This window comes from Tursiops truncatus, chromosome 5, assembly GCF_011762595.2.
Source record: "Tursiops truncatus isolate mTurTru1 chromosome 5, mTurTru1.mat.Y, whole genome shotgun sequence".
NCBI classification, from domain to species: domain Eukaryota; kingdom Metazoa; phylum Chordata; class Mammalia; order Artiodactyla; family Delphinidae; genus Tursiops; species Tursiops truncatus.
Window position 1 is genome coordinate 129,606,196 of NC_047038.1, and position 27,388 is coordinate 129,633,583.

The 27,388-nt window shown below is 36.5% G+C and overlaps 1 protein-coding gene across 3 annotated transcripts in view; it reads left to right on the forward strand.

The window, feature by feature from the left end:
- Window positions 1–27,388, forward strand: part of FAM13A (family with sequence similarity 13 member A) — a 334,757-nt gene that overhangs the window by 56,745 nt on the left and 250,624 nt on the right. For all 3 annotated transcript variants that reach the window (XR_002174625.3, XM_019926412.3, XM_019926414.3), the window contains exon 4: window positions 1,679–1,856. Coding sequence is in view for 2 of the 3 variants with exons in the window: in XM_019926412.3 (XP_019781971.2) it covers window positions 1,679–1,856 (178 nt within the window). In the remaining variant the exon portion in view is untranslated. The remainder of the gene's footprint in view (window positions 1–1,678; window positions 1,857–27,388) is intronic.

A 27,388-nucleotide genomic window follows, 5' to 3' on the forward strand; every position in this document is an offset into this window, starting at 1 on the left:
TTTTTAATTAATTTATTTATTTTTGGCTGTGTTGGGTCTTCGTTTCTGTGCAAGGGCTTTCTATAGCTGCGGCAAGTGGGGGCCACTCTTCATTGCGGTGCGCGGACCTCTCACTATCGCGGCCTCTCTTGTTGCGGAGCACAGGCTCCAGACGCGAAGGCTCAGTAGTTGTGGCTCACGGGCCTAGTTGCTCCGTGGCATGTGGGATCTTCCCAGACCAGGGCTCGAACCCGTGTCCCCTGCATTAGCAGGCAGATTCTCAACCACCACGCCACCAGGGAAGCCCGGCATTGCTATTTTTGACAGCATCACTTATTCTAATATTCACAAAGGTTAGGTTTGGATTAGGGTTTATATTAAAAGACATTTCACTAAAACCTCAGTGTGCTCATAAAACCAAATTAATGAAGGTAAAGCAAAAAGTTATTTTGTTTGTGTAACAAATACTTAACATAGCACTTAGTATGTGTCAACTACTCTGTTTTAAGTACTCTACGACTGTCAACTCATTTAATCCTCATCACAACCCTACTGGATAGTTACTATTACCACTTACAAATAAGGAAACAGTTTAGTGAAGAGTCCGAGGCCACACAGGTAGTAGGTGGCTAAAGCAGGATCCTAACCCAGAGTGGCTCCCAAGCCTGCATTCTTATCCTGTGCTCTGCAGACACTCAGTAGCAGTCTGTGACTTTCTGTGTGTTTTCTGTGTTTTTGTTTCCTGTGATGGCTCGTTGCCTATGTATCTTGTAAGGCTGACTAATCAGTGTTAACCATCAGCCCTCTTCCTTTGCATCTTATTTGCTTCACTTTTCTGTTTCTTATACTCTTGACTGGCTAAAGCAGCTGGCCTATCTCAATTAAAGAATCCAATGTGCGTTAAATATAACTGGGTTAAATTTTCATTCTCTTACACATCCGTCTAAAGGATGGATTGTCATTATTCTGCTTAAGTATTTGCTATAAAAGATTTGTATTTTCCTCTGATAGAAAGTAGTATACAAAATTACTTAAGATAGCAACTTCACTGTATTTAAATATTGACAAAACAAACAAATCTTTGAGAACTGAGGAGAACTTTTCACACGTCTGCCTGTGAATTTTGGCACATCGTTGGATACTTTTGGCTTTATACAAGGTTATTAGGCTTTTGTATGAGGCACGTAGCAAATTCTAAACTATGACGTGGGCGATTAAAAAGCTGTGTAAAAATTAAAAGTTTCCTTCAGTTTTCTCTGTGCACAGATTCCTGATTACTAAGTTTGGTGTCACTCATGATAATCCTGGAAGGTCTCTTGTATCAAATTTTATTCAACCAAGAGATTCTTGTTTTTAACAGACTGGAAGACAAAAGTCAAATGGAAGATTCCGCTATGAATAAAAACCCAACCATTATCTTAATATGTGTCATGAAAACACAGAATTGAAATAGTAACCTATTTTATGCACTGAATAAAAAGCTTGTGGTTTTCGGGATGTCTTGAATAAGTTAGTTATTCTTTAAAGTCAAATGCTTGAAGATCAAAGAAAAGGCAAAAATGCCTCTTTATAATGCTGTATCTCAGTCCCTGGGAATGATTTTCTGAATTAAGTGTTATAATGTATTGTACCGGTGTATCTTTGTTATTGTTACTGTAAAATATGCCTGAGAACATTTTTCGTTCTTTTTTCTTTCCAGATGACAGAAATGATGCTCAGGAGAGTAGCTTAAGAGCCTTAATAAAAGAGCTGCCAGACACCCACTACTGCCTCCTCAAGTACCTTTGCCAGTTCTTGACAAAAGTAGCCAAGCACCATGGGCAGAACCGCATGAATGTTCACAATCTCGCCACTGTATTTGGGCCAAATTGCTTTCAGTAAGTTAGTGAAGTTTTGCTGTTAATATCATCACATATCGCCTTTTCCTTTACAACTGCCTGAAATCACTGCAATGTAGAAACATATTTCAGACTAAAAAGTCAACCAGTTTATGTTGGAGAAGTTCCATTTTTGGTATTGGGCATTTTAGCCTTTTTTTCATCCCAATTTTGAAGAAGGAAGCTATGCCTTTTTATGAAATTGTAATTTGTAATGTTCCAAAGAACCTTATTTAAAATTCTGGAAATGAGTTTTACTTTCATTAAAATGGACATTTAAATAAATCTAATCTTAAACATTGATTAGAAAAAAGGGAAGGAGTTTGATATAGTATGTAATTTTTTTAATAGTGATAAAGTTCAAATCATTGCTAATAGATGGAAAATAACAAGCAGAATATGTCAGTGAGAGAAAAATGTAACCTCAGCTACATTTATTTACTTTCTAGGAATAGACCAGAAATAAACTAGTCTCCTTGGTAGGTGCTATATTTCTAGACACAGAACTTTGGTAAAACTTTATATTTTCCCTGTTATTCCTTAAAGCTCTTTAATCATTGATACATGAACTATGATTTTGTAAACCAGAGACTTTGCTTTTAACTCTCCTGTTAATACTTCTGATATCGGACATGTTCCTTCTACTTATAAGGAGAGAGAAAGAAAGACCACTGACACTTTAAAGCTCTCAGAAGTTCTCAGCAAGTTTTTTTGTTGTTTTGTTTTGTTTTGTTTTTAAATAGTATATCTGCTTATCCACTCCATTTATCTACAGACTCATTCAGCTGCCCGGAACTAGTAATATTACAGTCGTCAGAATGACTCTAAATATAAACTCTGGCTTAGATCGTAGTGACTGTGGAGAGAAATTCTACCTTGAATAACTAATCCCCCTTGTAACCTTAGAGATTTACATTTCAAATAATGGCATAGGATATGTTAGGGTCTTGTGGGTAGCTATCTCAGACACGGGCTCTGCTAACATCTTATTCAGGAGCTCTGTGATAGTAAAAAGACTGTATTTGTTCTTTTTTACACTTATCTGCAAATTAAACCTTGGATGACCTACGTGTAAGAAATAAAGGTAAGTAGAAAACTGTTCAGTAATTTTGAAACCCTAGATTCTAGAAGAGGTGAAAATGAATTTGTAAATAGAATGCTGATCGAATGACATACAGATCATACTTCCTTGCTGACTTGTATTGGGCTTGATCTGGAATTTCTGCTTCAATTAGTCAATCATAATATCCAGTAAGAAATGAGTTATATGGTCTTTTAATCAATATAGCTTTTCAAATTTTTTTTATTGTGGTAAAATAAACATAATATAAAGTTTACCGTTTCGAGTATGCAGTTCAATGGCATTAAGTCCATTCACATTGGTGTGATCTACTAACTGATGTGTATTTCTAAACTTTTGGATTTTGAAGTCACTATTAGGTACTTTTCTCACTGACATAGAGTATAATAGTTATAGCAGGTAGTGTTTATTAAGCACTTACTAAGTACTGTACTCATTTATCTGATTGAGTCCAAAGAGGGAGAGATGGTTTATTTCGAACTTGAAGTTCGCCGATTTAGGACAAGAAAATAGTTACTTCAGTTCCTGTGACCACAGTTAGGTCAATGACCACAGTTAGTCCATAACTGTTACAAAAATCATCAGTAGAAAGCCTGCCATTTAAGGACAGTTCTCTCACCATGAACCACTGAAAGACAAATGAAATACTTTTCAATAACTTAGGTGAATACAGTGTATACATTATATGGTCAGTAGAGGAGGATTTTTTTCTGAAAAGGGGAAATCCTCATGAAATGTTATTTTTTTAAAGGCTATAAATTTTAGATACAAAATGATATTGTTATGAGGTATACAATAATAAAACTGGAAGGAAAATACCAATAATATATGATTGGTATTCTGGAAGCTGGGCTTCTTGGTGACTCTTAATTACCAGGTTTTCAACATGTACTTCCAGTTATGGGTTATTAAATTTAGATGATTGGGTAATATTATCACTGTAAAATATTCAAACAGTGTAGAGGTATATAGAATAAAAATATCGTCCGTTAGTTCCTCCCATTTCAACCGCTTCTCTTTGGAGATAAAATCAGTAAAATACATACCGGTAGATATGTATCCTTTTTTTGGGGGGTGGGCACGCTGTGCAGCATGCGGGATCTTAGTTCCCCCATGAGGGATGGAACCCGTGCCCCCTGCAGTAGAAGCACCTAGTCCTAACCACTGCACCACCAGGGAAGTGTCCCCTGCTTCTTCTTTTTGAACATAGCCATAAATCTTTTTTTTTTTTTTTTTTTTGGCCATGCTGCATGGCCTGCGGGATCTTAGTTCCCTAACCAGGGTTTGAATCCGCCCTCTGCAGTGGAAGGGCGGAGTCCTAACCACTGGACTGAGGGGGAAGTCCCATAAATCTATTTTTAAATATAAATGGGATTAAGATGCATATATTGTGAAGCTTGATGGTTTTTATGATAAGACTAGAACTTTTAATGACAAAGTATTTATATACCTCATTCTTTTAGCTATTAAAAGTGTGAATTTATTCTAACTTAACTATCCCTCAATTGATGAGCACTGAGGTTGTCGATTTTTTGTTATTAAAACAGTTGCAGTGCACATCTGACTCTTTATGTACCCTGCCTTATTGCTTCGTAGAAGTTCTTTAGGTCTCTTGTCCGTTAGAAAGATTACAAACATTTTCTCCCATTCTGTTGTTTGCCTTTTAGCTTTATTTATGGTGCTTTATAAATTTTTTTGATTTTAATTTACTTAATGTGTCAACTCTTCCTCTTTTTATCAGAATTTAGATCTTTAATATTAATAATGTCTTGCTTAATACTAATAATATCATAAAGGTATTACAAAACATTTTTCTTTTGTCATATTTATAGGCTTTTATGATTAGGTTTTTACTTTATCTAGAATTTATTTTTTAATTAATTATCTATTTTTGGCTGCGTTGGGTCTTTGTTGCTGCGTGTGGGCTTTCTCTAGTTGCAGTGAGCAGGGGCTACTCTGCCTTGTGGTGCGTGGGCTTCTCACTGCTGTGCCTTCTCTTGTTGCAGAGCACGAGCTCTAGGTACATGAGCTTCAGTACTTGTGGCATGTGGGATCAGTAGTTGTGGCTCGCGGGCTCTAGAGCACAGGCTCAGTAGTTGCGGTGCACCGGCGTAGTTGTCCGCGGCATGTGGGATCTTCCCAGACCAGGGCTCAGACCCGTGTCCCCTGCATTGGCAGGCGGATTCTCAACCACTGTGCCACCAAGGAGGTCCTAGAATTTATTTTTGTATCTATCACATATGGATCCAGTTTGATTTTTCTTCAAGTAGATAGCTAATTGTTACCAAATCATTCATTGAGCAGTACATCTCTTTGCTAATTTACAATGCCAACTCAGTCACATATTAACTTCCTACACATACATGAGTTTGTTTCTGGTGTTTGTATGGCTTCTTCCTATTTTCCATATTTCTATTACATTTACCCTTTCAGAGGAAGTTTAGAGTCTCCATGGTAAGTGGTATCTCATTGTGGTTTTGATTTGCATTTCCCTGATAACTAATGACATTGAATATCTTTTCATGTGCTTATTGGCCATTTGTGTATCTTTGGAAAAATGTCCACTCAGGTCATCTGCCCATTTTTAGTTGGATTTTTTGTCTTTATTATTGAGTTGTAAGAGTCTTTTCTATATTTTGGATATAAGTCCCTTATCAGATGCAGGATTTGCATATATTTTCTCCTATGCTATGAGTTGTCTTTTCATTTTCTTGATTGTGTCCTTTCAAACACAAAATTTTTAATTTTGGTAAAGTCCAATATATCTAGTTTTTTCTTTTGTCACTTATGCTTTTGGTGTTGTATCTAAGACGATTTTGCCTAACCAATGAAGACTTTTTTAAGAGCTTTATTGTTTTAACTCTTACACGTAAGTCTGTGGAGTTAATTTGAAGTTAATTTTTGTGTGATGTAAGGAAGGAGTGCAACTCCATTCCTTTGGGTGCAGTTGTCCCAGTACCATTTGTTGAAAAGACTGTTTTTCTCCATTGAATTGTCTTGGCGCTGTTGTCAGAAATTGGTTAACCATATGGTTAGGGTTTATTTATGGACTTTCAGTTTTATTCCATTGATCTATTATATTTCTATCCTTATGCGGTTACCACACTGTCCTGATTCCTATGGCTTCTTAGTAAGTTTTGAAATCAAGAAATGTCCATCTTCCAACTTTGTTCTTCTTTTTCAAGATTGCCTCTTGCATTTCCATATAAATCTTAGGGTCATATTGTAAATTTCTGCAAAAGAAAGCCAGCTGGTATTTTGATAGGAATTCTCTTGAATATGTAGGTCAATTTTGGGAGTATTGCCAGCTTAACAATATTGAATCTTCCATTCTATGAACATGGGATGTCTTTCTACATACTTATGTCTTCTTTAATTTCTTTCAACAATGTTTTATTGTTTCCTGAGCACAAATTTCATACTCTTTTGTTAAATCTATTCTTCAATGTGTATTCTTTTAGATGCTATTCTAAATATGTTTTCTTAATTTTATTTTCAGATTCTTCATGGCTAGTGCTAACATAGTTTTAAGTTAATAAAAATATTAACATATTTTATTATAAATGAAGTGGAACATCTTATATTTAAGGGCCATTTGTGTATCTTTCTCTCAACGTGTTTGTTCGTGTTTTTGCCCATTTTCCTATCAGGTCCTCAGGGTTTTGGTTTTTTTTTCTCTTGTTGGATATTTATTTATTTTGCGCTCTTTTTTCCCCTAGTAAACACATTTAAAACTCTGATTATCTCTCAGTCTCATTTTGTCACATCACATTCAATATTCAATATCAATATTGAATATCAATCAATATTCAATATCTCTTCTTGTCATAGTTTGGATTGTCCAAGTTCTAAGCCCTGAGACTGAGGTTTCAAGCAGGAGTTTTATTGGGTAGTGCTCTTTGGAACCATACCTGTAAGGAATAGAGGGAAGAAGGATTAGGCAGAAGTTGAACTGCTATACAGTGGTAACAAAGGCCTCACTCAGTCCCAGCATTACTTAGAAGCTGGAATGGCTTTTCAGAGATACCCTAAATTGAGTCAAGGAGGTTGGTCCATTTACCCCATCTCCATCAGTCACTGGAAGTGAGCTGTACCCAGGGAGGTGGTGTAATCTTAGGGGAGGGACTTGGCTATGAGCCATAAGTAGGCGACACTCTCGGCACCTGGGGTAATGAATATTTCTGGTGTGAAGGGGCACGTGAGGCCCACAAAGTTCACTATATTTGTATAATAATGTGATAATAATGTTTTTATAATATACTACGGTACAGTAATACATATTTTTCTATGAAAAATTCAGCAAACTTTGGACTGTAAGTTGTATATGGTTTTTCTAGGGAGATCCCTAATATTCTAGTTTCTAAGACAAGTACACGTCCTCCCAAAGAATGTTATTCTTAGAGATTAGAAGCAATTGCTTTCCTAAGTTTTGATAATTATTAAAATGGGTACTGGATTTTCAGTGGTTTGGATAGCATGACATAATAAAAGAATGTTATTCTAGTCCTTGTTCTGTCATTTGATAGGTGCGACCTTCTGTGTTATTTACTTTTCCGTTAAGTTTTCTGTAAAATGGGACCTATAGAGTTTGCTTTGAAGCTTAAGTGGGACTATAAGAGAAAGCCCTGGTGCCTAGTAGACAATTGGGAAAGTGGTGTTGAAACGTGTGTACATTTAACTGAACACATTTACAGTTGCATTAAGGGAAAGATCAGGTTTTATACATTTTTGCCCATCATACCGCTTAATGAAGTGAGCTCCTTAGAAATGTGAGATGAGAGACATGACATTTTGTTTACCTCAGTTGTCTTCGTTTTCACTTTCTTCTTACATGTATTATGATCATACAGTATTGAGTATGCCTTTTAATATTTAAAGAAGATATTTTTTCTTGTCCAGTAAAACTTCTAAATACAAACCGACTTCTTCAAATTATCAGACACACATCTTGTGATGTGTGTCTCCCCAGATTGCCTTGGCACTATCCACCTCCCAGACGAATCTGCCACCAGGGGTAGACTGTTCAGCTGCCTTGGGAATGCTGGATCCTTCTCCTTGGCTGCTGCCTTGCAGCTGGGCCAGCCAGCCGCCTGCCCAGAGCTTCCCCCATCACTTTTGGACTCTGGACTAGCATCTGAATTCCTGATGGCTGCCAGAGGGGCTGAATAAGGCAACCTGAAAGTCTAGAACAGTTAAGTCCCTCTGAGTGAACCGTAGCAATGCAGAACAGGAGTTGGGAGGAAACCAGCTAGATCTCTTCTTTCACCCTCCCATGGAATACTGCATGCCATGGCTTCTCTCTCCTTGCAGCCCACCTGCTGGATTCCAGGCCATCAAACAGCGTCTTTCAAACAAACTGTTGTGTGTCTTGGTGTTCTTTGCAAAATAGCTATGCGCACTATTCATTGTTTCACATCCCCACTTGCCTCTTTTCCTCACCCATGTTGACCTGTCCCCTACTTCCAAAGTTATGCACCAACATCCCCATCCTTGCCGCAGTCTCTGGTTTTTGTTTCTGTTTTTTGGGCATCTGCTCTAAGGCACTGTGCACCTAAGGACTCAGCAGGCTGCTCCAATACAGGAAGAAATCTAGTTTCTTAAGTTATGGTGAGAGTGTTGTACTTTAAGAATTTTAAAGAATAATGTTGGCTATGCATGATTTTTTTTTTTACATGCTGACTTTGGAACCTAATTTCCTCATAAACAGCAACTTCACTGTAAACATTTTACCTCCCCGGTATTATTATAGGAGTCCTTTGAGTTTGAAGTTTCCTTTGAGAAAAAGTATTCAAAGCTGAGAATGATGTTAGAAAAAGCTAAATATTTGTATTTACTCTTATTATTAATTTAAAAATCTATTTGTTAAATAGACATTGATGAAGAGACCAAAGACCCCCTAATGATGCTTTAGCTGAGTTTTTTTTTTTTTTTTGGTTGTTTAATATTCTTGACACTCTGCATTAAACTCATTGTGTAGACTCAGTTTCCATCATTTAATAATATCAGTAACATCAAAATTTAATATCCAGTAATTAAAACAAATCTGCTAATTGCTACGGATGAGTAAGCCATTTTGATCAAACTCTGCTTCATCCCTATGCTTCCTTTGCCTTTTGTCTATAGATCAGGAAGTTAATCCTATCCCTTAAAACAGATGTTTCAGTGTTAATAAGGTAATCAGTAATATGGGTATTTCTGAAGCTTAAAGAGATCAATCAATTTTAGATTTTGAATGATAAGGCCTTCCCCATGTGCTTCTATCGGAAATATTATGTTTTTGCTTAGAGATACCATAAAAATGGTTTTAAAGCTGCTATTGGCCTCTTTCAAACGTTGAAAACAAAATAATACAGTAAGTTAATGGTACCAAGTCACTGACTTATAACCTGTGGTTACATGATCTGTGTGTGTGTGTGTGTATAATTAGGTATTTGGACATCAGTTAATATTAGATGAGATCAGCTAAATTTGTAGACATAAACAGGATGTGTAACCAGATAAGCCTACAATGTTGCTGTCATCTTACCTGCTAACTGCTACTAAGAAGCTTTGTTTGGTTTGTAGCCCAAACGTTACTTTTGGGAAATTGGTCATTTGGATTGAAAAATGTAGATGGTTGATCTTTTTAAAAAATTAAGCCCAAGCCCTAGTCTCACATACTTATATATTTATAACCTGTTGACATATCTATTTATAAACTGCAAGTTGTTCAAGTAATTTTTAGCACAATTGTATATATTATCGTCATCCTCCATAAACATGTTTTTGGCAATTAAAGAATGGGTGAGTGGAAAGTTTGGTCTTTCTCTGCTGAAACCCGGACCAGCCCTTTCCCGTGGTTACTTCATTGCCTGTACTTCTGCGTTATCAATCACCCATCACTTCTAATTGTGTTAATTGACTTTCCAGTTGCCTTTTTTCAAAATGGGTATAAGTTTATTTTTTATTATAAAAGTAACATTAATTTAAAAAGAAAAGGTTTTTTCATACCAAAAAACCGCAAGTATAAGGATGAAAATGAAAATCATCCGTAATTCTACACCCACATGCAGTCATTGTTTGTACTTCGGCTTATGTGCTTCCATATTCTTTTCTCTGAGTGCTCACATATATATTTATATTTGTTCGATTAAAGATGAGGTAGTAAAATATTCCTGCTTTGTAACCCTTATTTAAAAACTTAATGTCATCTACGGTGGCATTTTTCCATGCTTATAATTTTACCTCGTCATTTCTAATGACCTCATAGTGTTCTGATCTTTTGATCAATATCCTTCACTTAAGCCATCCCTATAAATGGCATTTCACAATTTTTTTCTCAGCAATGATAATAGGTAACATTTATTGAGTGCTTACTAAGTTCCTTGCAATGTTCTGGGTGCTTTTCATTTATTTGCCAATTTTATCCTTAAAACCCTGTGAGGCAAATACTATTATTGTCTGAACTTTACTCATGAAGAACTTGAAGCACAGAAAGTTAAACTTGCTGCAGGTCACGTGGGTAGGAAGAGGTTAGCATCAGGAATCTGAATCCAGACAGCCTAGTTCCTCAGCTCCAAGCTCTTAATCACCACTCAGTAACTGTTTCCCCTATAAACAGCATTGCAGAGACTATTACTGAACATACATTTTTCACACATCACTGATTATTTTCTTTGGATGTACTTTTAGAAGTAGACTGGACTAGTCAAAGGATATTTGTAGCACAAATTTTTTCTTCATCGAGAGGTTGTACCAGTTCATGCTGGAGTGTCCACCTCTGAATGTCTCCCCTTTCCCACACCTTCTCCAATACTGATGTTATTATTTTTCATATTTGCCAATATAATTGAATATTATTTCTTGTTAAAAATGTTGCTTATTTGATTATTGTGAGGTTCAAAATATTTAAAAACCTGTTTTCCCATATAGTTTTTCTTTTGTAAATTGCCTTTTTACTTTTTTCAGTCTTTCTAAGCTGGTGGGTTTTGTTTTTGTTTTTTTTTTGGTAATCAATTTGTAAGAGTTCCTTTTGTAGTACAACTATTAATCTACTGTTATATATTAGAAATACTCACAGCTTATATATAATTCACATTTAAACCTCATAATTCTTTTTGCCATAAAGAAGTTTAAAATTTTTATTAATCCTGTATATCAGTTTGTGTTGTTTGTGTTTGATGTTATCCATAAAAGACCTTCTACTTCAAGGTTGTAAGAATATTTACTTATATTGTCTCAATATTTTTGCAGTTTCATATTTTGATAATGAAATCTTGAGTATACGTGAATATTAGAAAAGGTATATGGGAATCTAAAAGTTATTAAATATTCTCCTATATTTTATCATAGCATATTTATAATTTTTAAAATATTTAGTTACTGAATTCTAGTGAAATTTACTTTGGAATAAGGTATGCTTTAAGAATGTAATTTTTAAAAAAATGTAATTTTTCACTGAAATAATTAGCCTGCTAACCAAACACCTAGAGAGTAATTCATACTTTGCCAAGTGATTCAGAAGTCACTTTTGTCATTACTATATCAAATTTTTAGATATATTTTGGCCTTATCTGGGCTCTCTTCCCCTACATGAATATACCTGCCTCTCTGGTGTTAGTATCATACCCTTTCTATTTTAATGTCATGAGTGGTATTCTTCCACTTAATTCTTCTTTTTCAGGATTTTCCTGGATAATTATGTGCATATATTCTCCCAGAACATAAGAATATTTTTCTAGATTGAAAAATTCCCATTGAGTTTTAATTTTAGTCAGGTAGAGTTTGAAATATTTAATATTGAGTCATTCATTTAGTAAAATGACATATCTCCCCATTTAGTCCAATTTTTACTTACAGATTTTTTCCCTAAAATTGTAGACGTTTGAAAAAAACATGTAAAGTTGTCAAGTATACGGTGAAAAATCATCCAGTAATCCTAGGTAATATCAGAAATACTAACTGAAAATGTTTTGTCTATTCCTTTCAGCTTTCTTTTTATGTTCTTTTGTAAACTTTATGTTTTACATTTTATATACCTTTTTAATCCTTTTTTTGTACAAAACATTAAATTATAATGTTTCTCATGTCATTTAAATCCTTTAGTTTTACATCTTTTTTGTTTGCTCATAGCCAAGATTTTTTTGTATAGAAGATGACAGACTTGTATATTAAATTCTGTGTGTGTACAAAAAGTATATTCCTCAATTATGTATTTCTCAGGGTGAATCCAGAAGCGTAGTTGGTACTCTCATACTTTTATGGATAAAAAGCTGAAGTGTGCAAAGTATCCATCTTTAGGATTACAGAAGCTAAAATAGAACTGAAATTTATTTTGGTTTTTTCCATTTGAAACTCTGAACTAGGCAAGAGAATAATCAATTGCTTTTCAGAGAGAAAGAAACCACATTGGTGCAGAAAGATTTCTACATTATCATTGTCCCTTGCTCAGCTGAATAGAAGTATAGGTCAAAAACCATATAAAACTGCCATTTTTCTAGTTCAAAATGGCCAAATATTGCAACTACATATAATTAAATCTAATAGTAAGGGCAAGTCTGTTATTCCCTTTATTATCAGCTAAGAACATGAGTTTGAATCATAAGAAATCAAATATACATGTTGAAGATGATACTACAAATTCTGTTAGCTGTTCTCTTACGTTTTTCCAGGAACAATGATGGTGTATAATTTTATATGACCCATACATAGTGTTCCTCCCAATATTCTGTGTGAAGGTAGAGTAAAGTTTATTACTCTGGTTAATGGTAATAATGATGGGTCAAGCCTTGATTTTTTTAAACGTAAGCAATTAGAAAGGGTGCCTTTTGACCTTGGTCTCACTCAAGAGATGGCCATGTACTAACCTTAGATCTGCAAGTGGTTGCAAAGATAGAAATAGATTGCTTGTTTGTAGTATATGAGATAAACAACCAATAGTACTGAAAAATGTCCAGGGTAATTTACATCTTTTCTTATGTGAAATAAGAATTTACTTTTATATTGCAAGGAGCAGAAATTTTTTTTTCCCCCCTAGTACTCTTAGGTCAATACATTTAAGGTCAGTGCTGATGTGAGAAAAAGGGTAAAGTAGATGGCTTGTGGGTCTCTTACCCCATCAGTGTGATGCAGTGTTTCTAAAATGTGTGAACCCTTCTCTGGAATATACCTCTTTAGAGAATAACCAGTCTCAGTAGTTAAACATTACTGATTGGAGCCAGAGCAAAAAAATTTCTCATCCTTTTTTTTTTTTTTAACATCTTTATTGGAGTATAATTGCTTTACAATGGTGTGTTAGTTTCTGTTTTACAACAAAATGAATCAGTTATATATATATACATATGTTCCCATATCTCTTCCCTCTCGCGTCTCCCTCCCTCCCACCCTGCCTATCCCACTCCTCCAGGCGGTCACAAAGCACCGAGCTGATCTCCCTGTGCTATGCGGCTGCTTCCCACTGGCTATCTACCTTAAGTTTGGTAGTGTATATGTGTCCATGCCTCTCTCTCGCTATGTCTCATCCTTTTAAAAATAGTACCTTGAGTCCTTCCGTCTCTGTGGGAATGCAGTAAATAAGCAATAACGTCTGCCTGACCGTTAACGATCAGCTGGGAAAATATATGGTCCAGGGTAAATTCAAGGTCCTTTAAGTCAGTCGGTTATTTCTTAAAGAGAAATGTTCAGCCAGAAGTCATCAACACTACTCTGTTAAATACTGATCTAAAAAATGAAATTGCCTGTTCCCCTTCAAAAATACCTTCAGAGGACTTCTACATGCACGATCGTGCTTATTCCTTGTGTGAGTATTAGGAAGAGAGAAGGCCGGTTGATTTTATTTCACAAAGGCTGACTTGAGGCTCCATCAGGTGGCTGGTGGCTGGGTGTCAATGATTGGCTTCAAGTTATATAACTTGTAGGCAGGAAGACTAAGAATAGGATGTCTTCTGATTCCTGGCCTGCTGGGTTTTCCACTACATCACATATTTTCTCAGCTACAGAAGTTGTTATGTACTGCACTGTGCTTTATCTCAGGAGTCATGGGTTACGTGCGGGATTAATAACCTTCATTGTATTCTTTGCCTTGACGTCCATACGTGTATAGTTAGTTTTTAAATATAACTTTAAAAAATTGAAGAAAGAATTTAAAATGAATATTCTCCTCTTCGGGAGGAAAAAAACAAACGCAGACTCTAATAATTCTGCTTTCTCATTTCATACCTCTAAAAGAAAATTCAAGTGAAAGCAAGGTCAAACTACTAATGTAATGGCTGCTGCCTATAAGATTTCAAGTAAAAACTAGTGCCATATGTCTTGTTCAAGGGTAATCTTAAAAATAGCTATTGACCTTTTAAACTTTTTGGCATCATCATCCAATAATGACAAGCAGCAAATTTAGGCATACGTGCAAAAATATATAGATTTATACATTGAGGCATGTTACCTCACTGTTGACAAAATCCAGGGACAAGTTTATATTCTCAGCATGACATGTGGGCGTGTATGTACACTTATGTAATAATCTCCAGAATTATCTTATACCCCCATATCTGCCTTCTACATGTGCAGTTTCTTTTATTTTCCTCTAGTCTTGGAGGAGCAGAATTCTACTCCCCCCTCTGTTATTAACTAGCTTTGCGACTTGAAGCAAGTCATTTAATTTTTCTAACCTTCTATTTGCTACTAGTTGCTCCGTGAATTTCTTTTCTGCATTGATTTTGTTGTGACTTTAGTTTTCTAGAACTTTAATTTATTTGGCAAATTTATTCATTTAGCAGGTATTTTTTGAGTACATACTGTATGCCAGCAGACAGTGTGCCAGCTCTTGGCCAAACAACATTGTTCAGACCCTCAGGGAGCTCATACTTGTTGGGGGAACAGGGAGATTCCTTAAATAATTACTGAATTACAGTTGAGATCAGTGTTGCAGTGGGGTTTATAGTAGAGATCCCAATCATGTGATTATGAGTGTGTATGCCAGGGAAGTGGCTTGTGACTCATTCAAATTTAGCTGATGTATAGTTCTCCCTCCCTTTTAATGTACTCAGCATCCCCCAAGTTCTCTTCATTTCCTCTTTGGCTGATTTTGGTAACTTCTTAACTGGTTTTCCTTTTTGCTCTCAAGTACTTCAGATCCACACTGTTGCTAGATTACTTATTTAAAATATAAATCAGATCTTCTCTCTTGTTTCCAAGACTTTCATTCAGGGATATTTCTTTTCTCCACCATGATATTCAAAGCCTTATAATGACTTGGTCCCTAATTTCTTGTGTAACCTCACTTGTTGTCCTGCTACTTCCTAAGAATTGTCCATCAGGGATCTACAGCTAGGCAACTGTAACTAGATTAGAGAAAAATCTGGCTGAGCTAGAGTTTGAAAGTCATTCATTCTAATTTACTTCTTGAAGACAAAATGGACAAACTCTCCAAGAACAGTGGCATCTGGGAAATGTCTATACTAAGTAATGAGAAAAAACATTTGGAGAGATCAGAGGAATATAAGCTAGTGTAGCATCACCAAAGCCAAAGAAAATGGAATTTCAAGAAAGCGTGAACTGTAGAGAGGGATCAAGGAGAAAGAGGACTGAGAAAAGTATCCTGGATTTGTAGATATAGAGATTTTTTTAATCATTAATTGCAGGCACATAATGACACTTTATACTGTTTCCAAAAGAACAGTCATCTGAATAACACTCATTAAGAAAACATGAAAGGCATAATGTTACATGGGGAAAAAATAACTACCTCTGGGATTAGGGGAAAAACCCTCTGTTTCTAGAATGAGTAGTCATTTTAAGATGTATTAATATAAATAACGAATGACTCAGTTTTTTTTTTTTTTTTTTTTTTTTTTTTTTTGCGGTACACGGACCTCTCACTGGTGTGGCCTCTCCCGTTGCGGAGCACAGGCTCCGGACGTGCAGGCTCAGTGGCCATGGCTCACGGGCCCAGCCGCTCCGCGGCATGTGGGATCTTCCCGGACCGGGGCACGAACCCGTGTCCCCTGCATCGGCAGGAGGACTCTCAACCACTGCGCCACCAGGGAAGCCCCTGACTCAGTTTTTAAACTTGAGAACTTGGAAGTTCTCAATTTTTTACCATCACATACAGTCTTTTGTTAAATTTGTCGTGCCTCCTCTAAATTTTCTATTGGATAACAAAAGGGGAAAAATGCACGTAGGTTTGTTCCCGAAGTATCAATAGAATGTAAATGATGGAGGACTTAGTTTTTGATGAGTTCTATAGAATCTGTGATCGAATAGTATGTTTGCTATATACACAGTTGATTGGAATGTTTTTGTGTTAGACTGGGCTCAGGTAGAAGGTCATATCCCTTTGGTTTTTAAAGATTTAACTGTTACAATTAGAAAAAACTGAGACCCCCCCCCATTCATAATTAAAGACTAATAGACTATTAAAAGGCAGACTGATCATATGGTATCTCCTTCTCCTTAATGTGGCTAATAAGGAAAAATTTGCCCCCCCGATGAGCCTAGAGAATTACCTTGGTGGGTCATGGGAACAATTCTGTGATAAATCAAAATGAAATGAGACATGGTTCAGGTTTTATATAATTTGGTATCGAAAGACGGCGTAGCCAGACTGCCTTGGTTTAAACTTGGCTTCATTACTTTCTAAGAGTAGGATCTTGGACAAATTATTTAACCTCTCATTTCTTCAGTTACAAAAGAGAGATAATAATATTAGCTATCTTATATAGTGGTTGTTAGTATATATGAATATATATATATGTAAGTGTATATATAGCTATATATCAGTATATGTATATTTATATAATATATATGAAGCTTAGAGTAGTTCCTAGAACATATTAGTATTATATATGATTACAGTTTAGTGATTTTCTAGAAAAGCAGATTCACCGCAGTTTGTAAATTTCCCCATCATGGGGCTTCAACTCAGTTGACAGTATTGCGGCCACGGATTTGTCCTTAAAATAGGAAACAAGTGTATGTCTTGGAAGAAAGACGTCCAGGGACATGTAAAAGGTTAGGCACTATTATTTCCTAGATATAATTATGGTATTCATTTCTAATATAGATCAATGTAACTTCCTTGTGCATGGATTAATCTAGGGGATTAATCTTGCTTGTAGATGTACTTTTAAACGTAGATGGCAAATATTCCTTGCATTTATTTCAGTGTATTGCTTTTCTAGGCGTTTTTTGTTTTCGAAGAATTTCCTAGGTTTTTTAAACTCTCTTCTTTTGACAGCCTCGCACTGCATCACATCAAACATGTTAAAATGTACCCACAACCCGTAACGTTATAATTTATTTTTAAAATTGATTTCTGTTGAGCTGTAATTGAATAATTAATATATTTTGTCGAGTTTTCTTTTTGGATTTTGGAATCCTGAGATCTCAAACATTTTCATTGTTTTGTAAAAACTCATCAGCCATAGGCTATCTATCTTTATCCATTTAGTGGAAATAATGGCCCTGTTTCACATTTTATAAAAACCAAGATGGCTCAAATAGCAGTTCATCTTCAGCTCTGCCTTGACGTCACCTTTCTTTATGCTATGTGGTCAGTCGGGTACTCACTCTAGTTCTATATGAAAACAGCTTTGCCCAAAGAAATTAAAGGCAGCAGTAGTACTTTTCTTATTAGGAGAATTCACGTGCACCCTGAGACGTGGCGGGGTCAGATTAAGTTAGAGGAATACACTGATAGTCCTGGACATGCGAAGCCTAGTCTGCAATGTTTAGCTTGAGTTTTGCTTAGCTGTACGTACAAGCTGGACGACAGGGACATGGGGTGGACTGGGAGTGTGAAGACTGGCATTTATTTTAAGTAAATACTAAAGTAGAGGAACAAAGTTATGGTTTTGCAACGTTAGCAACTTTTCTCTTGGCAATAACTTCAAAGAGCGATAAAATACCATTGTAGTTATTCAGTCATTTATGTTAATCAGTTTCACTCACTCAAAGACATAAACCTACACATAAAATGAGCAGTTTTTCTGTATCCATGGGTTTTAGTTTCTTGAGTCTTTCCCTTAATTAAGCATAAAACATGGCTTCTATCATCACAGATATACTGTCAAAAGTCTCTTAAATTTGGAAGCCAAATAGTAAAATTAACACAGAACTGGTTGTTAAGAGCACCACACTCAAGTCCTTGCTTTACCACTGCATGCCTCATTTCTTTAGGCAATTCACTATGTCTCTTTAATAGCTCTTCTCAGATGTAAAAGAGGAAGTTGAAATATATTATTTCAAAGGTACCTTACGGCTCCAAAATTCTAGTAATTGTAACAAACTTTTCTTAATCCTTGTTCATTCAGCAAATATTTATTGTGCTGCTCTGTGACAGGCACTGTTTTATGGCTAAGGAGAGGATGATATAACAGCAAGGGACTGGATGGCTACTTTTGATTAGGGAATCAGAGATGGCCATTCTGTCGAGGTGACATTTACGCTGAGATCCGAAGTACGAGAATTCATCCCAGCAGAGAAAAAGATCACGAACAGGTTAGAAAGTACTTCAGAGCGTAAACTCCAGTGCCAGACGGACTGGATTTAGATCCAAGCTCTGCCATTTACTGACTGTAGGGCCCTAGGAAAGTTTCCTTAACTTTTCTGAGTCTGTTTCCCCATCTGTAAAATGGGCTTTATTTGTGGTTTTATATATATATATATATATATATATTCTTTTTAATTTTATGAAGTATAGTTGATTTACAATGTTAATTTCTGCTGTATAGCAAAGTGATTTATATATACACACACACATTCTTTTTCATGTTCATTTCCATTATGGTTTATTGCAGGATATTGAATATAGTTCTCTGTGCTACACAGTAAGACCTTGATGTTTATCCATCCTGTATATAATAGCTTGCGTCTGCTAATCCCAAACTCCCAGTCCATCCCTCCCCACCCCCTTGCCCCCTTGCCAACCACAAGTCTGTTTTCTGTGTCCGTGAGTCTGTTTCTGTTTCATGGAATATGTTCATTTGTGTTGTATTTTATGTTCCGTATATGTGATATATGATATTTGTCTTTCTCTTTCTGACTTACTTCACTTAACATGATAATCTCTAGGTCCATCCATGTTGCTTCAAATGGCATGATTTCATTCCTTTTTATGGCTAATATTCCATTGTATATATGTACCATATCTTTTTTTTCTGAACAATTTTCTTTATAACAGATGTAATCATATATGTACACAGATGAAGAGAGTATCAATGCATTAAACAATCCAGTATGGTTGGATTTTTTAGAGCTCTTTACAGTCATTGTGCAAAGACCTGGAAGTTCACATCAGTGGAAAAAAACTAGCTTTTCTTTTTTTTTCCTTCTTTTTCCTTTTTTTTAATTTTATTGAAGTATAGTTGATTTACAATGTTGTGTTAGTTTCAGGTGTACAGCGAAGTGATTCAGTTATACATATACATATATTCATTCTTTTTTAGATTTTTTTCTCATATAGGTTATCAGAATATTGAGTAGAATTTCCTCTGCTATACAGTATGTCCTTGTTGGTTATCTATCTTATATACGGTAGTGTGTGTATATTCATCCCAAGCTCCTGATTTATCCCCTCCCCTCGCCCCCACGTTTCCCCTTTGGTAACCGTAAGTTTGTTTTCCATATCTGTAAGTCTGTTTCTCTTGTATAAATAAGTTCATTTGTATCATCATTTTTTTAAATTAGATTCTACACATGAATGATATCATATGATATTTGTCTTTCTCTGTCTGACTTACTTAGTATGATAATCTCTAGGTCCATCCATGTTGCTGCAAATAGCATTATTTCATTCTTCTTTATGACTGAGTGATATACCATTGTACATATGCACCACATCTCCTTTATCCACTCCTCTCTCGATGGACATTTAGGTTGCTTCCATGTCTTGGCTATTGTGAATAGTGCTGCAGTGAACATTGGGGTGCTTGTATCTTTTTGGATTATGGTTTATTCCAGATATATGCCCAGGAGTGGGATTGCTGGATCATATGTTAGCTCTATTTTTAGTTTTTTAAGGAACCTCTGTACTGTTCTCCATAGTGGCTGTACCAATTTACATTCCCACCAGCAGTGTAGGAGGGTTCCCTTTTCTCCACACCCTCTCCAGCATTTATTGATTGTAGATTTTTTGATGGTGGCCATTCTGACTGGTGTGAGGTGATACCTCATTGTAGTTTTGATTTGCATTTCTCTAATAATTAGCAATGATGAACATCTTTTCATGTGCTTTTTGGCCATATGTATGTCTTCTTTGGAGACATGTCTATTTAGATCTTCTTCCCATTTTTTGATTGGGTTGTTTGGTTTGTTTGGTTTTTTTTGACATAGGGCTGCATGAGCTGTTTGTATATTTGTATTTTTTGAAAAGGGCAGGAACATGAGGTAAGAAATATGAAAAAAAAATGGGAAAAGGTTGGGACAGGATTAAAACCTCCAAAATACCTTTGGAAATTAAGTCAGTGATTCACCTGCTGTTAAGAAAAGAACAGTGTATATCCTCTCATGCACATCAGGCAGAAAAAAAAAAAACTGAGAACAACTGCCAAGTGAATGAATAAACTCAAAACAAAATGTTTCATTGTGGAATAAGTAATTACTGTTTCCTCACTTCATCACGGCTTGATTCTAGGTCAGAGCCAAGAGAAAATTTGAAAGCTTTTTCAAAGAATCAGATTTACATTGCTTCTGACCCTAGTATTTTTATACTTGCTATGTTGGGGACGCTGGTTGTCTGCCCCCCGCTTCCCGATTGTTTAGAAGTGGTGTGAAGTTGAAACTTTAGAAAGGTGTGTCCTGTGTGTGTGTTGTATCAGATGCTGCAGGTAGTTCTCACTATCAGCCCTTCTTGGCCATTGGACCCAGACAACCTCCCACCTTGAGTCAACAAACCTTTAGTCAATAGCACAGGCATAATGGCCCCTCCTCTGAAAGGAATGAACAGGAAAAGTAAGTATGCAGTGGACTTAATTGTGGAGAGCAAACACCTACACCGCCATGGACTCTGTCACTCAGCCAATCCCCTCCATGTGGCAGCGTAAAACTCTTGGTAACAACTGAGTATCAACTGATTTGCCGTCTCCAAAAGAATCTTCCTTCCCTTCACCCCACTTACCCACCTCCTGCCCATAGTGGGACTAACTGACTGTTGGTTGGAGTTTGGTTTGCTCTTCCTAAAGTTGTGTCGGCCCAACGCTTGTCCCACTGATTTTTCTTTCCATTATTCTTTCCCACGTTACAAGTCAGATGGAAATGTCTCTCATTTCTATAATGAGCAGAGATAAGGCATGCCACTTAGACATCATCTCACAGAGGGCTCATGCTATAAATTAAGATAAATGTGAAGACTTTACAGTATTCGTAGCTAACCCTCTAGAATAGTTAAAATGTTAACATAGAACTTACTGATAAAAGCTCTAATAAGGGAATTTGGTACAGTCTGTCTAAACTGGAGATGGTTACATAGGAAATACTGGTGGTATTGGAGGAAGTGCCTATAAAAAAAAATCTCTTAAGTAGATTTTGGAAGGGAATGAGATTTTTCATTCACTGACTTTTATTGAGCACATCCTGTCATAGGCATGTACTGTGCACCAGATATATAGTGGATGAACCGGAGAGACATGCTGCCTACCCTCAGTGAGCTTATGTTTTTGTGGAAGGAAACAGACAAAAACACTGTGCAAATAAATAATAATTACAATAATAGTCACAGGTAACAGTGTTTCTTAGGTGTCAGGCACTGTTCTAACCAAATTGCATATATTCATCTAATCCTAACAACAACCCCATAAATTGGGTAATGTTATCCCAAATTTACAAATGAGGAAAGAGACACACGTAGGTTAAGTAACTTATACAATGTCATGCAGCTAGTAATATAGAGAGCCAAGATTTAAACCTGGATACAAGGCTCAGAGTTTGAATTCTTGACTTCTACACTGTAATTAGAAAACACAACAAGGGCCCTAGAGTGAAAAACAAGGTACTGAGTTGGAGAATACTGAAGAGAAAGGATGATGATTTTCTAATAGGTTAAAAGTTTAGGTTCTACTTTAGTAACTGCAGTGTTTTGTTTTGCATGTATTAGAGATAGGCCCATTGATGCTTAATTCAATGTAACATTTCTGATTAACCTTATAAGCATTTTTTTTTTCTTTGTAGTTCATTGGAAGAAGCACTAATGTGATTCCTTTTAACATAGAATACCAGAAGTCAGGATGGACTAAAAATAATGAATATTGTAACTGAATGTCAGGGATTCAACTTTAGTTGAACCTACATCCTATAATTAGTAATAAAGCAGATAATAAATTAGATGGAAAAATAAATAGCTTTTTTGTTGGGCATATGAAGATATAGCCCAGCCTCTAGGCAGAAGGATCACTGATGGTCCCCCTAATGCTGTAATTCTTTGTTGCAGGAAAAAGGCCAGATGTGAGAGGGGACAGGTGAAAACTTCACTTTTGTCTTGTTTGGTGCCAATGCCTAGCACACAATGCCCAGCACATAATAGACCCCCAGTGCGTATTTGTTGAGTGAATGAATATGAAGGATGAATTCTGTTTCTAATAATCTAGGTAAAGGAGGGGAGGGATGATGGAGCCCACACGAGTTTAATGCTTAATTATTTGAGGAAAAGCAATTACCCAGAATTAATCTAAACTGCACTAATCATCTATTTAATTTGGTTTTAATAAATAGCAGTCCAGTTTGGAAACCACCTAAAGCAGAGTGCATGTTAGTTTTGTGACTCACTATGCTTACTAGCTGGTGCGCTCTGTAAAAGAGGTTCTGGAAGAATGTAGTTGTACTAACGATGTTATCCAGACTTAAGTCCTATATCAAATGCCACTTCCCCTAGAAGACCTTTCCTAATGATAATACTTTTTAGCTCCTAAACAGACAAATCACTCGCCAAAACACATAATGCTTAACTCTTGTTCGTACCTTGTGCCAGCTTGTACCAGTCTGTACGTATCTTATGAAAATACTCTGGTAATTATGCCGGTTTGTACCTTTCCTATGGAAATAGTCTATTAATTATGATACATAATTTTCTTCCCCTTCACGCTATTATATAAGCTCCTTTAGGGCAGGGACTATCTTGCCTTTTATCTTGGCATTGTCTGAAGCACTTCCCACTGACAAAGAAAACAGTAAGTGCTTAGTAAATATTTGTTGGATCGAACTGACTGTTTACATATTCATTCAATTAACTGTTCTCGTTGTTCTCTAGCTGGAAGATATGCAAGTGCAGTCCCTCACTACATCCTGTTGCCTAACTAGGTAGACAGGTTGCAGCTACTTTCATTTCTTGTTGACCGTTCAGGAAGTTTTTGTTTGTGTTGAATGCAAGTCAAACCTACTGAGTTTTCTGGCGAAGGGGAAGTTGTTTACAGCTTCTCTTCTTCATTGGTGCTGCTGTTCAATGGGACCTGCCCGAGGATTGTACTGTACACCAAACAGTTTAAACTCAGCACTCATTTATTCATTGGCTCGCCATCAGATGACTCATCTACTGCTTGTCCCTATTAAGTAAATGTGGGTGTCTGCATGCTTGAAATACCCTTCATGTCGGTGCGATCTGTTTCAAACGATAAGTATCCTACCATCTTATCTATACATTTTAGCACCAACTAACAAGACTGTTTGGTCCCTCAAACAGATAAACAAGGAACTATGAAACATAATTATGGTTTTTAAAAGAAAACTTTTGAAAAGAAACCCTGGTCATCGTCTTATCATTCTAGGGAAATTTGCTATCACCCTGTGGAGGTAGAAAGGATACACTCACCCATCAACATTACTTATTCAGTAAAGGCATATATTTTTTAAGGTTAAACATACTGTGTAATGAAACTTTGGTATACAATTAATTTTCAGGGGACTGATTTTAATTTAGTTGAGCTAAGAGTATACTGGTTAAATACATTCCAAAAGAGTCCCCTGAAGGAATTCCACTTGTTACTCACGGGTGGAAGAGGCTTTCTCATCTTTCACATAGTATGTTGTTTACTTTTTCATAGAAATTATTTATGTAAAGTATATAGTTTGATGTTTAGTAATGGCTTTTTACTACTGAAAATTGTTTTTCTAGGTGTCAACACTGAGGTGAAATTATTCTCTCATCTCTAAGAAAAAGGTTTCAAATGAAACTGTTAAGAGTATTAGTAATCTCTCTCTGGGTGGCCAACGTGTTGCTATAGAATAAAACCAGCTTATTAAATGTTGTTTGTTTGGTCTGGGTGAGGAAATGATACTGTTACCAGATTGCTAAGCTTCACAGAAGCATATACTCTCATCACTCTAAAATGTTTTTAAGTAACATTATTCCATTAAAATGATACTCTCTCCTTGTTAGGTAACTAAAATACTACCGAAAAGGGCAAAAAGAAAAAGCAAAAATTACCCAGTGACCCATTGCTCTTCACATTTTTCTGAACATCCTTTCAGAAATCTCTACACAGAAATTTAAAGGCATTTTACATAAAAGAACTACTCATGCTTGCTATTCTGTTACTAACTGTATCATCTAGATGATAAAGATGCCATGAACATCTTTCCATGTCAGCAAACATTAATCTATACACCAGTTGTAACAGTTATTGTAGTATTCCTTTATGCTTTATAATTTGCTGTATTCGCTTCTGATGAATATTTAGGTGGTTTTCAATTTTAGAATGTTACACTCACACTTCAGTGGCCAGAAAGGTCCAGAAAGGCTGGTTGCTATGAGTGAATGGTGTAGATCCCATAAATATTCCAGTGACTTCTAGTTATGTCATAAAATTAAAATCTGCATAGTTTTTAGATGACTCTCTCATGATTGACACATATATAGACATATGTATTTATATACACACACTCAAATAGCAACGACTCCTTGGTGATACAGCCCAGTAACCCCTTGTTCCCGCCACCCTGGAGCCTCCCCCAGCAGCCCACTCCCTACGCAGTTTGCATTTAAACTCCCAATCTTGGAAACTATGATTCCCAGTGTTTTTCCCACCTCCTTTCTTTCCCCTCTGGAAAACTGTGCAAATGCTGAAGGTTTTTTTTTTTTTTTTTTGCTGCGTTGGGTCTTCGTTGATGCGCGCGGGCTTTCTCTAGTTGCTACGAGCGGCGGCTACTCTTTGTTGCAGTGCGCGGGCTTCTCATCGCAGTGGCTTCTCTTGTTGCGGAGTACGGGCTCTGGGTGCACAGGCTTCAGTAGTTGTGGCTCGTGGGCTTAGTTGCTTCTCCGCCTGTGGGATCTTCCTGGACCAGGGCTTGAACCCATGTCCCCTGCACTGGCAGGCAGATACCTAACCACTGCGCCACCAGGGAAGCCCAATAATTTGTTTTGATGTTTCCCCATTCTTGGCAGATGTAGGTATTGACATTACATGTTAAATGAATGAATGCGTTTTAGGTAAAACATAACGGACTGCTCTTTTATTTTTAAAACGGGTGTTTTGTTTCAAAATGTTCATTCCAACTATATTATTTTCTGTTTTTTGGGTTTTCTATTTCAAAACTTCTTTGGGTTATATCAGTTGCTCTAGGCTAATTTGGAGTTAAATCACCAATTGATCACTGTGTTTATCAGAAAGCGTATTCTGAATTCTAAAACTGACTTAAAGTGAACTTTGGAATACAACTGTAAGAGGGGGGCCTCCTTAAAGAAGTTTTAATAATTAGTACAGATGTACTTTTTGTGCTACTTAACGAGCTAGTTCATCAATTTCCATAAGAAGTACAGTTTTGTTCAAGTTTCTTCATAAAGTTTCTTCTCACTAGCATTTGTGTTCTTCAGTTAGTAACTGTTCCTTGTGTTACAACTTGCACACTTCTGGCTTACAATATAAATTGTTACATATGTGTTCCACAATAATCCTGTAAATTTTTTCAGGAAGCAGTTTTACAAGAGACAGTGCCTACACTTAGAAAGAAACCCTACGTTTGGGTTGTAGGTTAAAAAGGGAATTGGGAAAGCCATGTTGAAAAAAAAAATTCAGAAAATCAGCAGTAGAGGAGTAGAGATAGGTCTGGCCAGGCAACTGATGAAAGAATGTGATAATATATCAAGGTGTATCAAGATGAGTATTCTACTTTTAAAATGTTCTACTAATCATGATAAGGAAGTTATTACTAAAGAAAATAAAATTAAATGTATTGGGGATACCTCTGTATGTTTCTTCCTACCTGCTACTTCCTTCATTCTTCTCTCTCCATGAGAGTACTCAAGTTAGTCATCTTAATACCTTGGTTGTTGTAGAAAAGGAATGGTTTACTGTTTTGCTCTTTTGTGTATATTGTCTTCCTTTGAAGCAGGTGATATTCAGGGAGCAGAACCAAAGGATTTTTTCTGATCATTTGGGCAGGCTGGCTTTTATCCCTCTGTTTTTCTCTCTCTATTGTTTTATAGTTGAACTGAATCATCAGTTTTTTTAATATCTTCAGGTACACTTCCACTCAGAACTAGGATACAAATTTTTAAACTGTCTCTCTCACTCAAAAATCAAATAGGCCTTGGGATGTTGAAAATTGTGTTGTTTATTAAAAAAAAAAAAAAAAGCAAGAGAGGCAGAAAGACAATAACTGATAGTTTATTTTCCTAAAGGACATCCTGCAGCATTTTCATTTATGTCCTGCAGGGAGGTGGGAGATTGCTCTTGTCTTGTGTAGGTATTTCCATGCATATGAATTGCCAACCACTTTGAATTTGAGATGACTGCCCCTAGAACTCTGGAATGTGAGACGTGTTTTTAAGACCCCAGAATCCTTTCTTTCTCAGTGTCTAGGGTATTTGGGGAAGACATTTCCAGAGCTGTCCTGGGGCCTTCTTGCTGTGGGCCTGGCAGCTTCTACTGTGTACAGTGGGGCGTAGGAATATGGTGCTCCAGCAAGGGACTCAGATGCCTGGGTTTGGATTTGGTTTTAAACCTGCCTAGAGAAGTGACTGCAGTGGAGAGAAGAATTTGCCGTCACAGTTGTCCATATGCTAGTCTTGGAACCAGTGAATATGTTACTTTATATGGGGAAAGGGACTTTGCAGCTATGGTTAAGGAAAAGATCTTACGATGGGAAGATTTGCTGGGTTGCCTGGGTTGGCCCAGTGCAATCACAAAGGCCCTTAGAAGAGGGAGGCAGGAGGGTCAGAGAAGGAGCTATCATGACAGAAGGAGAGGTCAGAGTAATGCAAGAAGAGACCCCCAGCTGAGGGACGCAAGTGGCCTCTAGAAGCCAGAAGGGTGAGGAAGCTGATTCTGTCCCGGAGGGAATGCAGCCTTGCTGACCCCTTGATTTTAGCCCAGTGAGACCCATTTTGGACTTCTGGCCTCCAGAACTGTAAGATATTAAATTTGTGTTGTTTTAAGCCACTAAGTTTGTGGTAATTTGTTACAGCAGTAGGAAACTTATGTAGTGACCTTGGGTAAATTCCTTAAACTTTAAGCCTATGTTTCTCCATCTTTTTTTTTTTTTTCTTATA